Here is a 17948-nt window from a genome sequence, read left to right as displayed (position 1 = left end):
TGCAGTCTTCACATTTTTTGGAAGATTTTTCTTTTTTTTTTTTTTCAAATGAGGATTATTCCCTGTACGTGGCTTTGAAAATGAGAGTCTGGGCAATATAGTTAATTAACACTTGACTGCAAATATTTTATGAATTGATTTAATTATCTTTTTAAATTTAGCTTCTAGCTCTAATGAGAATTCTGTGTCAATTGTAAGCTTTGGAGGGAGGGGGTGGTTGTGGTGGGATTGTAGGTTTTTATGCCAGCTCTTACATGTGCTAGTCTTTGTTTAGCAGAGAAAAAGGTGCCATTTAACTAATTAACCATACTGTTACCTGACTTTTTTAGATAACTGTGTTTTCCTCCTTTCCTTAGCACCCTGAGGTATAGTTTGGCTGTTTCTCAGAAAATAGAAGATGGTGCTTTTGTTTAATTGGTTGAACCATTTTCCTAGGTGACAGCTAGTAACAGGAGAAAACATGTAAAATACACCTTCCAGGAGTGGCAAAATTTTTTCTGAAGGCCTCTTAGTTAACAAGAATTTAACTAGTGTTTAATTTTTGGCTTCAGTCAGTTACAGTGTAGCTATATGGCACTCTGTATACCTGCCTGTGCTTTCACCTCTATGACCGTGTTCACTACTAGGCCTTAGCTGTTTGTGTAGTCACTCTCTTGTTCAGGACTGCATAACTAAACCCATCCAGAAAAGATGAATTTTCAACTTGCTTCTCTAATGAGAAGGTGAGCAGTGGGTCTTTTTTCACTTTGATGGAAGTAAAGATCTGTTTGTATTATTCCTATTTTTTAAAAAACGTTTCTTAACTTTATTCAATACTTTTGTTCTTTTTATTTTGCTTTTTTATCTCCATGAATCACCACTTTAGCACCAGCTTTTGTGCAGTGTTCAAAACACTGATGAAGAGCAGGAAATCTCTGAACCTTTTAAAGATGTTTATCCAGTTTTCCTGTTTATTTTAAGCCAATCAAAGAGAGTACTCACAGGTAGAAGCCCCATTTTATGCTTGTTACAAGCCCCCAATTTCCAGGTGCCCTAGCTAGTTCCAGTCTGATTTGACTTCAGTTCTCTGAACCACTCCTTCAAAGGAAATGTTGTGAGGGAGTTAGGAAGCAATCAATGAACAGCCTTATTCTGTGTAAATAATTAAACAGTTGCATCTAAAAGCAGGCATTGCATTAATACAAAATTTGCTTATAATTGTGTGTAGAGGAGGGCAGCAGTGTTGGAACCCTGCTGCTAAACTTGTCCCTAATGATACAGAAAATTGCTATTTTAGTTGTAAGAGAGGGAAGAGTCACTGCTACACAAATATTTTCAGTTTACAAGGCAGGAGAAGGTGCTGAATGTTCTTTTGTTTGTTTGTGGTTTTTTTTTTCAAATACGTCTGCTTACTTTTTGCTTAGAGATGTTTCTATATACCTTACCCACTCATGCATTCATGTGTCCTAATTGTGTAAGCCACCCTACTTTCCATTTTAAACACAAAAACTGAGATTACATTAAAAAAATAAAACACCATCAGGGCTAACAATTCAAGTGCCTTCTTATTCACTCATGCTGTTTTTTTATTGCCTCTTTTGGTATTTTATAATTTGGTTTTTTTTCTGTTTAGACTTTAAGATGCCTGGGTTTATAATTGTTGCAGCCTTCATACACATATTTATACTACACTTGATGAGTAGTTCTGTTGCTTGGTTTTAATAGATTGCCAACATAGACACAACACATGGGCTGTTTTCATAAATAATTCATTAATTGTTGTATTGTATTTTTAAATTCTGACCTTTTTTTAATACATCTGATTCCTTCCCACTCACCAAGACATTTCAGAAAAATGTGTGCTGGATTCTCCCTGCATTAGCAAAAGGCTGTTATTAATGATCTCCTCCCTTTGCAATAGATCCTGTTTGAAAAGTACAACAAAATTGCGGAAGGCATCTGAAGTTTCAGGCTTCTGCTAGGATGAAATTATTATTGGAAGCCTATCTTTGTATTAATTTTTAATGTTTTTCTAACATTATCTTCCATATGAAGATTAAAGCCAAAATTAAGTAGGGTATCAGTTTCACAAAGTTTTTCTTAATCTTACTTTCAGAGTGTTCTGGAATTCTACTGAAAAATACTATTTTCTTTATTGTGCTGAGTAATTCCAGGGCAGTGCCCCTAGATTTTTCTCCCTGTTAAGTCATGGCCAGCAGTGCATTTGTATGTGCCCTGAAAAACTCAAAAATATTAGGTGGTTATAATACAGCAAAAAACCACAGAACCCCTGTTTGGCCTTGAAATGGGAATAGGTAGCTGGGGAGTCTTCTGCCAGCAAATAGCCAGCTTGAGTAGGAAAATGTTAAGGAACTCTGTGTCCATTCATTTACAGAAATGAGTGTAAGGCTGCAGGTAAGTGTATTAATGAAGTGTTCTGCATTTCCTGGGATTGCAGGATAGCTCCTTAGAGAGCTGTTCAAGGCCAGAACAGGATTCAGCTATCTTGCTTTAAAGCTCAGGATAGTTTTCAACCCAAACAGCCACTCCATTCTCTAAAAGAAAGTCTAAGGTAGCATGAAAGCAAGCTTTGAGACAATGTTAGGAGAGTTGTTCGTGGGGACAATTAAAAAAAAAACCCTCAAAGTAGAATAGTGGAGCAAAGGGACAGAAGATAGTAAGTAAGAAGGACTAAGTAGTAGTCTTTGGGAATGGAAGAGTTCCTGTGTATTAAACAAGAGCAATGGGGTCTAAATGTCTAAATGTCTTGCCTCAGCTACCTGAAAATGGAAGGCAAGGAATTTGATTCAGAAAGTCTCGACAGGCTTGTTGGGAGTAAGGCACCATAGTCACGAGGTGCCTAACAAATAAAGAGAACATGAAGAATGAGACCGGAGTTTGAAAGTTAAGAAATAGGCCAGAGAGGAGGATTTGCTTATAGATAGTATGAGAGAGAATTATATGATAGGTGTTAGGATTTACAAGAGATGTTGAAAAAATAGCAAAATTTTATGGTACTTAATAAGCAAGCAATGGTAAAGTTCTCTAACTCAAGTGAAGGAAGAGATATGGGATGCTGAGATTGTGAGCCTGTAGAAAAAGAGCTGATGGAAGCTGAGAGATCTGAGGAGAGGAGATAATTTGATTTAGGAGAGAATAAATTGGAATAATTTCATCCAAGAAAGGGATTGGCTGAGAAGCCACATGGAGAGGTAAGAATTAATAATTGGAAATAGGACATAGGCTTGCAAAGAGAAAGATTTAGAAATTGCTTGGAATTAAGGAAGTTGAAACTCTGGGCATTAATGATCTGACTAGGAGCACGTGTGTGGGCGATACAGATATTTTCCATTCTAGTGTCTATAAATACTGGAACCTTATTTTAAGGTACTGTATTCTCATTTGTAGAAGGATGTGGATAAATTTCTCTATTCTAAATGGAAAATCACATTCTGACATTTTTAAATAATAAAATCTATTAATTTAAAATTTGCAGTTTCAACAATTAATTATGGTAATTTAATAGTTCATAGCATAATTAGTAAGAATAAAAATACCTCAGAAAATGGCAATAGTCTGCATATTTCTGGAAACAAAACATAAATGGTTTATATCCCAAAAATCAGTGTAGTGCAGTATACAGGACAAAGATGTATCTAGAATAGATGCGGCCAAGACAATCCCTGATCTCCATGTCAGTCCAAAAGATTTCATAGTAAATACTAAGAGGAAAGATCACTGTTGCTCAGGGTGAGTTCTAGTAATTAATAGTGAACTTCTGTAGAAGCAAAACTAACTTTTCAATGTGCTTGGAATTTTTAGGTTTTGTCAGGGGAACCTAGAAAAAATATCAGAGGGAAGATGTAAGGCAAAAGTTAAATAAATATAGAGTTACTCCCTACTCAAAAAGGGTCATTACAGGGTTTCTTTGTGAGGAAAAATAAGGGGAGAACTGAAGAAGAATTCAGGGCAGTGCATATTGTCTGAACGAGTATTTAATGACAGTAAAGAAAAAAAACCAGCAACCAAATCAAGCAAACAAAACAACAAAAATGAGAAACCTTTAAGTATGTGAACTCCAGTTCTGCTACAGAGGTTTCTTTTTTTGGCATTATTTTAAAAATATTTTTAATTAGTTTTTAAAAAAAATAAGTAAGTTTGGGTTCCAGTCAAAGTAGGACTTTTTCAAAAGAATTATTTCAATTCCACATGCAGATAAGGGAAAAAACATGGAAAAATAGAAATCACCTTAAAAAATGTTATATTCAAAGTTTGGAAATGCATTAATTCTCTCCTAGAAGGTATGGATTTGAGTTAATGAGCTGGTGAGAGGACTGAGATATTTTTATGCAGTTGTCTGCCCTAAAAAATGCATATTGTAGCAACAGTTCAGGAAGACCATCTTTGCAGTTCTTAATTTGTTAGGTGTAAGACATACCTGCACCTACATTGGAAAGAGGAATAAGGATTTAGTTTTAAAGGTGGAGGATTTTTTAGCATAAAAGCTTAAAGTAATTTGAGGCATCAGCAACTGAGTATTGAAAAAATAGTGATATAAGCAAGCCCTATTTTTTTCAATAGCAATAGAGTAAATCCTTTTACTGCTTCTAATAGAGAATGTAGTATTTGACCTGGTAATTGTATGGAAAAATGTTGATTTATTCTTTTGGATTAATATTTCTACGTGTTTTTTATCAGGTGAAAAGCCATTTCGTTGTGATGAATGTGGTATGAGGTTTATTCAGAAGTATCACATGGAAAGGCACAAAAGAACTCATAGTGGAGAGAAGCCTTACCAGTGTGAATATTGTTTGCAGGTAAGATGACTTAGTGAAATCTTTTGTGATTGGAAACCAAAACACCAGTCAATTCCCAGAACACCAGTATTGAAGATGGGGCTTTCTCAATTTTATACAAATAAATATATGATGAGTGTTTTTTCTGTTAAGATGGGCTACATTGGTAGACAGGTGGAGCAGAGTCACAGCTTGGCTGTGCTTGATTTTATTGACTATATATTCTTGTTTGACATTTCATTAACAATTGGTAAACTGTGTGAATCGTCAAGTAAATGTGTCAGAATGAAAGGTGTCTTTCTGGTAATACATTTATTTTTGCAAAATAGTAATAATAATCCTAATCACCATTGTCATCTTTTCCAGTATTTCTCCAGGACCGATCGTGTGCTGAAACACAAACGTATGTGCCATGAGAACCGCGAGAAGAAACCCAACAGAAGTGCCACCAAAGTTGGCTTTTTGCCATCGGAGGAAGATTCTGGTTTCTCTACGCCTCTGAAAGACAGCTCCTTGCCAAAGAAGAAAAGGCAGAAATCAGAGAAAACAAAATCTGGGGATAAGGAAAGTTCGGATAAATCAGAGCACAAGAAGGACAAAAATGACTATTTGCCTTTGTACTCTTCCAGTACTAAAGTAAAAGATGAGTATATGGTAGCAGAATATGCTGTTGAGATGCCACATTCTTCGGTCGGTGGATCGCACTTAGAGGAAGCAAATTCTGGAGAAATTCACCCACCGAAGCTCGTTCTCAAAAAGGTCAACAAGAGGAGTCTAAAGCAGCCACTTGAGCCAAGTCAAACCATTTCACCTTTATCTACATATGAAGACAGCAAGGTTTCAAAGTATGCCTTCGATCTTGTGGATAAGCAAAGTTTACTGGACTCCGAAGGTAATGCTGACATTGATCAAGTCGACACGTTACAGGAAGGGCCCAGTAAACCTGTACACAGCAGCACTAATTATGATGATGCAATGCAGTTTTTAAAGAAAAAGAGGTATCTACAAGCAGCTAGTAACAACAGTCGAGAATATGCCTTGAATGTAAGTACCATAGCATCTCAGCCTTCAGTAACACAGGCAGCTGTGGCCAGTGTCATTGATGAAACTGCTACAGCCTCAATACTAGACACACAGGCACTGAATGTTGAAATTAAAGGTAATCATGACAAAAATGTCATTCCAGATGAGGTACTGCAGACTCTGTTAGATCATTATTCACACAAGGCTAATGGACAGCATGAGATCTCTTTCAGTGTGGCTGACACGGAAGTGACCTCCAGTATATCCATCAATTCCTCTGAAGTATCTGAGGTGACCCAATCTGAGACGGTTGGAACAAGCTCTCAAGCTTCCTCATCAGATAAAGCTAGTATGTTACAAGAATATTCAAAGTTTTTACAACAAGCTTTGGACAGAACTAGCCAAAATGATGCCTATTTGAACAACCCGAGCCTTAATTTTGTGACTGATAACCAGACTCTTACAACCCAGCCAGCATTTCCTTCCATGGAGAAGGTCTACACATCTATACCCGTCAATAGCTTTCGGTCGGGAATGAACTCTCCGTTAAGAACAACTCCAGACAAGTCTCACTTTGGACTAATGGTTGGTGATTCGCAGCACCCTTTTCCCTTTTCAGGTGATGAGGCAAATCATTCTTCTTCCTCCTCTACACAGGACTTCTTGGATCAAGTAACTTCTCAGAAGAAAGCAGAGGCACAGTCTGTTCATCAAGCATATCAAATTAGCTCCTTTGAGCAGCCCTTTAGAGCTCAGTACCATGGGGCAAGAGCTGGAATATCATCTCAGTTTAGCACTGCCAATGGACAGGTGAACCTTCGGGGACCAGGGACAAGTGCTGATTTCCCAGAATTTCCCTTGGTGAATGTAAATGATAGCAGAGCTGGGATGACTTCTTCACCAGATGCCACAACGGGCCAGACTTTTGGCTAAGAAATCTTTGTAAATAATACTGGCACTTTAGAACACATTTGTCAAAAGGGGGTTGCTCTGTATAAGATGGAATTCTGTACAGCTTTTGAGAGCGCTATGTTAAAAGTAAGCTGATATTAGCAAGACCAATAACTGCTTCCTTATTTTTGTTCCTTTTTTTTTCTCTTTTTTTTACATTTTTGGTTAGCCATCAGTCATTGAACTGCCTGATGTTGGTGCCCCTATCAAAGGCAGTTTATTATTCACTTGTTTGAATCCAGAAAATATTTTACCTTCTATGAAATTTTAAAATAAACAAAATCCCCAGGTAAGACTTTCCCCCATGATTGTTTCCTTGCTGGTTTACTTGTATGCTTTGGGAGGACAGTTTATTGTCTGATACTATTCACATTGTCATTTCTAAGCTTGTTGGCATAGTCATTGCTCTTCAGCAGGGAATCAACATGTACTAAACACACAGAATAAACAATTTTCAGAAGTCAAAAAAATCTGGCTTTAAAAGAAAGCATTTTCTAGAAAAATAATCTTCAGTCTCTCTCAAAAATAATTTTAGACCATGTGCCCTTTATTTCTGCTTTGCATTACCTTGAGTTGTGTTTGGAGGGAAAGAAAGTGGATTCCGATAGACTAACTACTATTTAAAAGTCTAATTAATTTAAAATACTTTAAACACTTTTTAAAGCAAAATGCCTAACTGCTAAAGCCTTTACTTCATTCCTGAAGTAATGTGTATTTCTTTGTACAGCTGAATCTAGATGTAACTTTTTAATGACTTTTTCATATGCAGAAACCAAGATTTTGAAGTTTTAGTTAAAATACTCTGTAGATGACATTCCCAATTGCAAAATGCTTACACAAACTGTGTATTCCAAGATTTAAAAGCTTAATTGTACCTTACCCTACATACTCATAACGATTAACATAGAGCACTTAGCCAACTTTATAGTTTTTGATTTCTCAAGAAATAAAACCATTTTTAGATTTTTAGGTTTGATACGGTTGCACCATTTTCATCTCATACAGCTCCAGCAATTCTTTTCAATATATTTGAGATTGGGTATTTTTAGCTTCTGTAAAAACTGTTTTAATTCTCTGTCTAGAATTTTGACAATTCCAATTGTTAAATTTATTGAGGTATCCCTGAAAGCTGAAGAAGTGGGCATTCAAATTCCCTATTTTTTAGTGTTTGCTTAGTGAAAGTCACTACAATTTTACCAACCCAAACTGGTGAATGATGCTAGTGAATGGGATTTCTTTTTCCAGCCTAGGAGAGTGATCAGAAGTTTTCATTGCATTTCACAGTATAAATAAACTGCAAAGTTTATCCCTGTACCACGAATATGTTTTTTTGAATAGTACTTTGTCTTGAAGTATACAGTATGGTACGATAAGTAGTTCTGTGTGCATTTTTAGGGTGGTAAGATTTGAGTAGCCTCACTATTGTGTAGTTTAAGTTAACAAGTTTCAGATTTTTGAACTGTATGTTCATTCTATTGCACCTTCCCTAAAGGGACACTGTCTGGTAGTTCAAGGCAGTTTAAGCCTCATGTAGGCTGATTAACCAGGGAAAAACAAACACACACACACACACATACACACACATACACATAGGTAGGTGTGTATATGGTGGTTTTTAAAATAGGATTGCATCCATGCTTTTACAGCACTGTTGCTAGCTGGTATCTCTCAGACAAAGCCATCGGGTAGGAGAAAAGGCTGCATCTCAAGGGGCTAAAATATATCCTGTCTTTTAAGAAAGAACTTGAGCAGGACCTAGAACAGTTCCCACCTCTTACCAAAGCTGTAGCAATATTTCTCTGAATTTTCATTATCAGGAAACTGATTCCACTTTGTCTCTTTTCCCTTTTGGTAGCACTACTTAACAGGACTAACTTCACTTGGTTCAGTTGAGGGAGAAAGGGCATTTATTATCCATAGCCTGCTTCTTCTATTGTCAGGAAATACAGTTTATATGAACTAATTTCTTAATGCTTTTGTATAAGAAAGCAGGCTCTTTTGATTTGTTGACCCTGTGTGTAATACAGTAAGGCATTTCAGCACGACTTACCAGTATTTTGTCTGAATATTTGTCCATGAGTTATAAAGAGTGGGCATCAAGGGGGAAAAGTAAATTCCTTATGGATTATTAATGATAAAAGTAAAGCAATTTCTTTGAAATAATATTTTTAAACTGATTCATGTCTCTCTGTTTTTCTTCCTTTATGGTCAGTTTGGTTTTTTGACTTTCCATTCTGTGTTGCACAGAAATAACATAAACAGTCCTTATATCCCAGGAAACCACCTCTTGTAAGGCGTACTTTGTTTTCAGTGTTTCATTTCCATGACATCCTTGCTTGTGGTGCCTGAATAACACTGTGTTGGCACTTTTGTTCCTGTGCCCTGATGTTGCAAGGAGATGGCAATTAATTGTGCTATTTGTTAAATATAGCAAGGAACAAAAGAAGAGAAAAAAAGGCTGGGTTATTACTGTGTTACTGCACTGCTCTGGCCCCATAGGGGAGGTAAGAGGAAGGAAGCCTCCTTCTCTCTAAGGGGACTGACTCAGCTTTATTTAAAAAAAGTTTCTGCATTGACACTCTGGTGTGAGAAAGTGATTGAGGACTCAGAGAGTGGCTCTGCCATGCCATCATCACACTTGGGAATCACTCTGAGAGTGTGTGAGGGAGAGGCTGTTGTACAGCGAAGGAACTTGCTCTGCCCTGCAGCCAAGTGGGATCACCAGAGGAACTGCTATTCCTTAAGTCACAGCTCATTCCCTAGCCTGCTGCTGAGCCATTCCAGCTGCACTCTGTGCCTTAGGACAGGCTGTGAAGTCCTGTTTAAGCCACAGGGACTGTCTCGTAGGTTGTTCCATGTGTACAATTAAGGCAGTGGTGTGAGTAGTTGATCTGCTGATGCTTGAAGCTTTCTGCACTGGAGGAGTTAGCCAAATATACTGCTGTGAATTCCTGACTACATCCCCTTTTATTTTGGAATAAGTGTTTATGTAGTTCTGGGAGGTTTAGCTCTGTTAAAGGCTCCTGCTTGTTTAATAATGACATTATTTAATAACTTTTTTCACTGCACATGTTTCGCTGCTTTTAATCTGCTGCAGATGCACACTTTTCATGTTGATCTGGTAATTTTTGTTGGTTTTCTGTGTATGTCTGGAAAAAGCAGCTTTGATTGTCTGTTTTGTTCTTGTGCTGCCAGCGTAAGGCTGGGGTGAGCATGGAGGTTCCCCTGAGCTAACAGCAGACATTCTTACTGAAAGGTCATGCGAGCATCAGATATGTGTGTGTGTGTAAGGTGGAATTTTTGGGGATATCTACTAGTGATAGCGCAATGATAACTTAAAAAAAGAGGAAATTGATCACATTTATTACCAAGCTCTATATATATATATACACAATACATATATATATATATATATACACACGCACTTATTAATAGGCCATATTTTGGTCCTAAATTACTTGACAGTGTCCCTTTTAGCATGAATCTTTTGATATGTTTTACCATTAATATAACAGACAATGAAGGAATCAGCTTGTTATGGTATACTAATAGGCATTTACATTTTCTTCATTTGATTTGAGAATGAATTAATCATAAATGACAAGTTTTGGGGAGAAGGATTAACCATATGTATTACTGTATGTTGGTTTACAAATAACAACATAAACAATTTAAATTGGATCATAAAAGAACCATGTTTCTGATCTTGTGTCTCCTAGTGTTGTCTTTAGGAAAATTGTGTTTCAAGAAGAAAATAGGACAAGAAAGTATTCATGTGAAATAACACTTGTATTAATTTTATATTGTACTTGTCAGTTTTTTTGGATGATGGGAGCTTTTCATTGTTAATTGAGAAGTACAGTAAAATCTTGCTAATTCGCTGACCTCTAAACAGAGCATCTAATAGGTTTCTACATCCCTAATGGTCCCTTCCCACCTCCCTGCAATGGTCTAAAAAGTACTGTAGCAAGGTCTCACACAATAATACTGTACTACTTCACCCAAGTATACTACAGCATCTATATTAGTATACTGGGAGGTAGAAGGAGTATTGAAAACTAAATTGCAGTTGTCAAAATAAATGAACAAAGTACTTTTTGTGATGTGACATCCTTGCTTTTGTTGCCTGCTTCTTCACTATTTTCAAAATTTATAATTTGTAACGGGTTTCTAAGGCATTGCTGCGAATTATTTGGGTTCTACTGTAATTTTGGAGTTTATTCTGAAGTATTCATGTTCTCTTATGAAAACTTTCCACCTGAACAGATACATTATATTCCATGCTTGATCAGAATATTTTTATAGTATTTGTATCATACATAGTAACTATTTGAAATGAACCAGAATATTTGGATGAATTCACTCTGAATTTTGCAGCATTGGATTACATTATGTATGTATATTTGCTAACTAAATTTTCTTGGCTTTGAGAGCTTTGATTTTTATTCTTTGTTTGCATTTAACACCATTACAAATTGCAGGGAAAATCCTAGTACTCCTGGGAATCCGTTTGGAAATGTTGACAGGCAGAAATATGTTTATGCAGTCAGTACCAGTACACATGTGAACTTTCAAATTACATGGTTGGTACTGAAACAAATGAATAATGTTACAGTTTCCTACAGTTAAATGTTTTACTAAAATGAAGCCTTGTAACTTTGAAAGTTCATTCGACTTACGGTAATGCATGTTTATGTTAGGCATGTAATGCATTTAGCTGAAACTCACTTTGCAAAGGACAAGCACTAAGAAAGTATTACTGCTAATGAAAAGATATGTCTTTAATTTGAAATTTAAACTTCTGTTCAATTTGCTTCGTGTCAGGGAAATAAATTTATAGTCGCTTTTGCTCTACTCAACATACAAAACCTTCTGTTTCCTTTTTAAAATTACATCTTTTGGTAGGAAACACAAACTGAGGCAAGCAAACATTTCTAAGAGTTGTTTCTTGCTTTCCTTAATCCAATGGATGGAAAGGTAATATTGTGTAAACAACATTATTTTATTTTTTTATGCAATATCATGCTGTAAATATGATTTATCAAATAAGGATGTACCTATGATTGAATCTTTGATTCTGCACAGCTAGAGTTTATATATAAATATAAATGTGTCTTGACAATCAAGGACTTATGTCAGTCTTCCTTTATGACGTTTCTTATTGTTATGCATTCCATTTGTTTGACCTGGGTATTTGTATTGTCTGTAAAGTATGTAATGTTTTTATAGCTTGTTTAAAAACAAACAAAAAAGCCTGTAAATATGAACTGATCACAGTACTGCTCTGTTAGAAGGCATATGATGATGTACTGTTTGTAAGCAATAATACATGACAGTGCTAACTTGACAAGTAGCATAAGGATAAGTTCCAAAAATACCTTTGGGAGTTAATAGCCTTGTTTGAGTTAATGAATATTCTTAATCGTTTTTTTATAAATAAATTCAGATGTCCTCCTCTGCTGGAATGTATAACATTGTTTACAGAGCACAATTTCAGTCACAGAGAGGACAGTCTTTAGATCTATGGCTTCATCCACTTTGAGTGAGAAATGAATGGCTTGGCTGCACTTCTGCGAGATGAGGAAGACTGCTAAGGTTGAATAGCTGTGTCTCTGAAGGATCAGAGATACTATTCTGCTTCTGTGCTGATTCCTGACAGTTCCTCTACAGAAATTCGGAGTCTTTAAGTCCTGATACTGAACTGATGAGACTTGGGCCACCCATAGAAAGGAGTAGTTCTCTTCTTATTTCATATGCAGATAAACAGTGAACTTTTGAGTCACCTCTTCCTTTGAGTTGCATATTTTTCAAATTATGAGCTATGAGATGATGAGATGGGTTTATTCTGATAAACTAGGTGTCAAACTTACAGTTTGAATTGAATAGGTATTAGACTGTACAGAGCAGCATATCTATTTGAACAGTCATCACTGCTTTAGAACCTCCCCCCCCCCCAATTTATAAATGTATATGACCTACATTTTATAGAAAAAGAAATGTTTTTAAATGCTAGTCATTTATATAATATGTGCTTTGAAGGATTTGCTAGTCCACTTCTGTCACTTTTAGTACACTGGTATCTTTTATATGTAATGTATGCTTTTTATTATTATAATAATTATTATTATTATTGTAGACATTTCAGTAGGAGGAATTTTGCAACAGTATGAGGGGTTGAAATTTTCATTGTCAGAAATGAATTATACTGGACTTTGTCTGTGTAGTCTTGTCTTTCTTTAATTACTGTCTGGAAGGGAACTTGGTATTCAATAAAGCAAGTGACTTCCTTTTATTTTGAAGGCATAGTATATAGTGCGGAATTGGATCTGAAAATGTGATGGATTTGAAGACAGATAAATCAGTACAAAATCTAGTGTACAGAAGAAATTGTGTAATGAAAAACCTCATGATATATATAGTGAAACACTGTTACAGTGAATTTCTGATATAGTGCTATTTTCCTGAAGTCAATATGCCTTCTTTGTATTTCAATTAATAAAAAAAAGGTAATTTGTATAGATAAATTTAGGATAATAGGTTTATTTCAATTATTATACAGTATTTCTTTATCCTACATCATCTATTCCGTCCCTTTATTGTCAGACAAAAGACAGTAACCTGAATTCCATCAGTTAAAGTATGTATATATAGGTGAGAGATGGTTTTATAGGAACCTGGAAAGTATGAATTTGCATATTCCTTATGTTTCTCACAGAAATCAGTATGTGAGTCTTTCATTATTCCTGTGAAATGAGGAATTTCCTGATACCAAGAAGAGAGAGAGTGTGTGTGTGTGTGTGTGTGTGGTGTGTGTGTGTGTGTAGGTCCATGGAAGATGTTTGGGTCTCAAGGCCAAAATGATAAAAGTATAAAAGGATTTAATGTAGCTCAACATGTGACTTACATTTAATATGTAAAAAAAATTTTAAATTTCATAATTCAAAAAAAGACAAAAATAGTTTTGCAGGAAACAAAACTATTTGGATAGCAGGCTTGACCAAATGAATTTTTTTGGTTAAACTTGATATATTTTAAATGATTCTATTTCTGCCTTTATTTCTGCCCTAAAAGCATCTTAAAATATTTTGGGAGTTACTCTTCCTGTTCATTTGACTGTGAGTGTAATTTATATCATGGTTTACAAAATGTGGCATGAAGGATTGGATTGTTTTATCTGTATAATACAATGAAAGATTTTTTTTTTTACATAATCATGGTGAATGGTATTGTATTCTTAGGACTGATTTATTCATTAAGTGACTTAATGAGTTTCATCACTTTTGACGTTATTGTTTTCTTATGGTTAACTTAGTCTTTTTGGGTTTATAATACCCTTCTATGTATTGTGATACTAAGGGAAGTTATGTTTTTGCTTTATTTTTAATTAAACTAATAGTTTGATAATTTATATTTGCAAATGATGCATTTTAAATGTGGTCACTTGCTGTTTGAAAAATAAAAATATAGAATACTGTTTTATGAATAGACTTAGCAGTATTTTTCATGTTAGATAATTTCAAACAAAATCTGCTTTCTTAATGAGACAGATGAGGCATGTAAAGATACATATTGTTGTGCAAGAACTGAAGTGGATACTTTTCAACAATTAAATGAAATATTTAAATATTTGATTTGAAACATACAGAACTTATTTGGGTTTTCTTCTCCTTTGGATCTCCTGGCCTCCTTTGATTATAGAAAACCAAATATCTGACCTTAACTTTAATCCTTGTTGTCTGAGAAGATTGCACTGGAATCACTTTAATACAAACACCTAGTGTTAGAGCAGCTTTCCTTTTGTGATTTCTGTTTGCACTGGAGCAAGTTTGTTCAGCGCCAGCAGCTCCTCATGTGTAGGAGAATTAGGTCTTTGTTTTAATCTCAGTTGTAAGAAAGGTGAACTTGATTACTCAAGATTTCAAGTGTGTTGGATAACAGTATGCCATGTGTGTGCTACAGCATTTTGTAGCATGTGTAGTATATTGAGTATTTGTTACATAGATTTTTTTTCTACTGTTAAAGCAAATACTTTAAAAGATCATAGCATTTATGCACCTACAAGACCAGAAATATGCCCCATAGTATTTATTACTGATAATTCAGTTTTCTCACCTTTATTTGTTCATGTGTATAAGGCTTAATGTTTCCCTGAATCTTTTGGTAGGGTCCATCCTGGTAAATACTTGATTTTTGTGAAATGCTTGGCTCTGTTGATTTTACTTCATGTAAGAACAAGTTTTCTGTAAGAAAGTGTTAAAAGTGGCACCATACCTTTTAAAAAGGGAGAACTGTAGTGAAGCAGTGTGTGAAGACTGGAGCTGTGATCAGATGAGCATGGCAGGAAGAGCTGGTGGGTCTGGGATGTTACCAGCCCTTCACCTGGTGGGTGCAGCAGGGCTGGGTGTCCACCAGCCACCTCGGGAATCTCCTCTGGGCAGTGGTGGCTGCATGAGAGGTGCTTCTGTCTGGCCTTAGCCTGCACCCTGCTGAGGATGTTGGCTCAGCTGGCTGGATTTGGCCCTAGCAGAGAAAGGCGCACAGGAGATTTGTTCTGATGTCTCACCTGGGGACAGCAGCCCTGGCAGGGGTGGCCACACACAGCCCAAGGTAGTCACTGCCTGCACCAGCACAGGCTCAGCCTGGCTGGAGGAAATGCCCCTGCTCAGTCCCTCTGAGATGTGGGAGGCACTACCTGTCTCTATGTACCCCTGGAGCAGGATGTGAACACAGCTCTGGCACTGGACAGGACTTGGTTTCAATCTTATTCCAGCATGCACGATATGGTATTGTCTTTTTGAAATACCTTAGAGAACTTAGCATGGTATGTTAATATCCAGCCAGCATAGTAACTGCTTTTAACGATTTCATGTTTGATAGTATTAAGTTTGGGGTGCACTCTGACTCTGCAATGTGCCTGATGATGTAGTGTCTGTGTACTCAGCCACCCTGCTTGTTTTTGTGTTCGCTTACATTAATTATACTGATTTTCATTTGATTTAATTATGCAGTGGAAATAAGAAATCAAAACTAATCACTTCTGCTTATCGACTTACATGATTAATACCATCAAAGAGTAAAGTGATACTGAAAAAATATTTTTCCACGTTTTGATATTGAAAAGAATTATCAGAACCTACTTTTTGTGTTGAATGAGAAAAGTAGTCCCTTTAAATTAGCTTGCTTTGTTTTTTTGCTAGGAGAAGGAAGCAGTTTTCTGTTAAAAGAATTGGTTATTTGTTTATTTAGAGGCATTAAAAATATATCTCTGAAGTTAATATTTTTCTTGCACTGCACAGGATAAACTATTTTGTGGCTTCAGGATAGACAGCAGGTTATGAAAGTTCCAAGATTTGGAGGTGTGTTGGCTTAGGAAAGTAGTCTCAAAGAGTGACCCATTTGTTGGTTATCTTCTGCATTGCACTTGCCAAATCAACAGAAGTTAGTCTTCTGTAGAATATTGTTTGCTTTTTTGTCTGCTTTAGTTGCCAAGACACGAAGTTTCAAGAAGAGAGCTGTTCACTGGAACAGGGGGTTAGAAAGGAGCCCATCTGTGCTGTCCTTTCCAAAGCCAACAGCCCTGCCCTGGTTGCTCAGGTAAGTTGCCTCCTCCGCAGCACCCTTCCCCTTTCACACCAGGGCTGGTCTTCAAGTTCCTGACATCCCTGCTGCACCATCTGCTTCGAATGCATACATGTACAAGTCACTGGTAGGGATTAAATAGGATGATTTGCTGAGGTTCCATTTCAAAATGTGTGCACGTGTCTCTTGCAGTCCAACCAGCCTACATCACTTTTGCCAGTGTCGGTGGCCATGCACATCATGCAGAAAGCTTGGAATCCAGTTCCTTCCTCCGTTAGTTCAACTCACTTCTGGATGTTTGCTGGGTGTACAAGTCACTGTTGTTTTTCCCACTCGGAGTCCATCTTCCTGGGCAGCTCTGCCTGTCTTCCACAGGAGAGCCAAGACATGTTGCTGCGTGATCTCTGCTTGTGTGATTTCATTGGGCCAGCAGCTGTGTCTTCCAAGCCTCTTGGCTGGAAATGTGGGTGCCTAGTCCCAGACCAGGCTTTGTGCAGACATCTTTTTGAGATAGATCAGTGCCTTGGCAGTAGCTTATATGTAGCTGCTTTCATTTAGAGGAGGTGATACCTTCTCAGCTGCGCAGCCTGAGAGAGGTAAGCTGGCCCAGCTTGTGGAAATAGAAGTAGTGCCACTGAAGTAGTGCCACGTTACCATTCACATAAAATCTTTGTTTGTTTCCATGGTCAGATGTGATCATTAGTGCCATTTCGAAGAGGCAGAAGTAACAGCTTTTGTTAGATCAAAAGTGCTAGTGTGGCCCAGATGAAACCAAAAGGACTCATTACTTTAGCAGTGTAATTTATAAAAATATATTTCTCTGTTGAAATACGAATAATGATTGTCCAGAATGTGTGTTATACTCTGAAAGCTCTTCAGGAGCAGAACATCCTTAATCAGTCTTCTCACAAGATAAACTGAGTCATGAGAGATGATAAAGCAACAACTGCGAGTGCTGGGAATGTTAAGGGTAATTGCAAGGTAATCTTGATCATGCAGTGATGTGCAAGAACAAAACAGAGTATGACATCAGAAGCTGAAAGGATGACTTGTTAGTTTTCTCTCAAGTCCTGTCTTCCATTTCTCTTGCCAGTTCCTGAAATAATCTTTTTTTACAAAGCTAATTATAGACAGAACAGCCTAAGAAAGACAGCTCAGAAAGACAGATAAGCAAGTGCAAGGGTACCAGTGGGACTGTGATCTTTTCCTGCAAACCAGAACTCTTGAAAGGGGAATTTTCTTTTAGACAACATCTGTTACCTTAGAGGAAGTGAGCAGGATGATTGATCAGTCTCCAAGTCAAACACGTAGCTACAGTGATGGATGTTGCAGCTACTTGAAAATGAGCCATAAGGACAGCGTGAGTCCCCACTGTGGGTGTGGAAATGCACTTTGGCAGTATTGGCTCTCACAGAGTTGTTGCCTGGAAATCCATTTTAAGGAATTGAAACAATATTGTTTGTAGTGATGCTCAGGTATTATGTTGATAACTGCTATTACACACACTGAACAGCACCAGGTAAAAATCCAGTTTAAAGACAGAGTATTTTACAGTTTGCAGCTGTGAGTGAACTTGGAAAAGATTGTCTCTTCATTTAGTCTAAGAACATACTCTGTGTC

At 36.7% G+C, this 17948-nt stretch overlaps 1 protein-coding gene across 5 annotated transcripts in view; it reads left to right on the top strand.

Annotated features, from left to right (window-relative positions):
- Positions 1 to 14236, top strand: part of ZNF148 (zinc finger protein 148) — a 41410-nt gene extending 27174 nt beyond the window's left edge. For all 5 annotated transcript variants that reach the window (XM_085066997.1, XM_085066996.1, XM_085066994.1 and 2 more), the window contains 2 exons: positions 4678 to 4796; positions 5142 to 14236. In XM_085066997.1, the coding sequence (XP_084923123.1) occupies positions 4678 to 4796; positions 5142 to 6731 (1709 nt within the window). In that variant the 3' untranslated portion in view covers positions 6732 to 14236. The remainder of the gene's footprint in view (positions 1 to 4677; positions 4797 to 5141) is intronic.
- The last annotated feature ends 3712 nt before the right edge of the window (positions 14237 to 17948 follow it).

This window comes from Lichenostomus cassidix, chromosome 7, assembly GCF_008360975.1.
Source record: "Lichenostomus cassidix isolate B80296 chromosome 7, HeHo_3.0, whole genome shotgun sequence".
In the NCBI taxonomy this organism is placed as follows: domain Eukaryota; kingdom Metazoa; phylum Chordata; class Aves; order Passeriformes; family Meliphagidae; genus Lichenostomus; species Lichenostomus cassidix.
The sequence above is the reverse complement of the archived record's forward strand: the minus strand, read 5'-3'. Positions and strand labels throughout refer to the sequence as shown.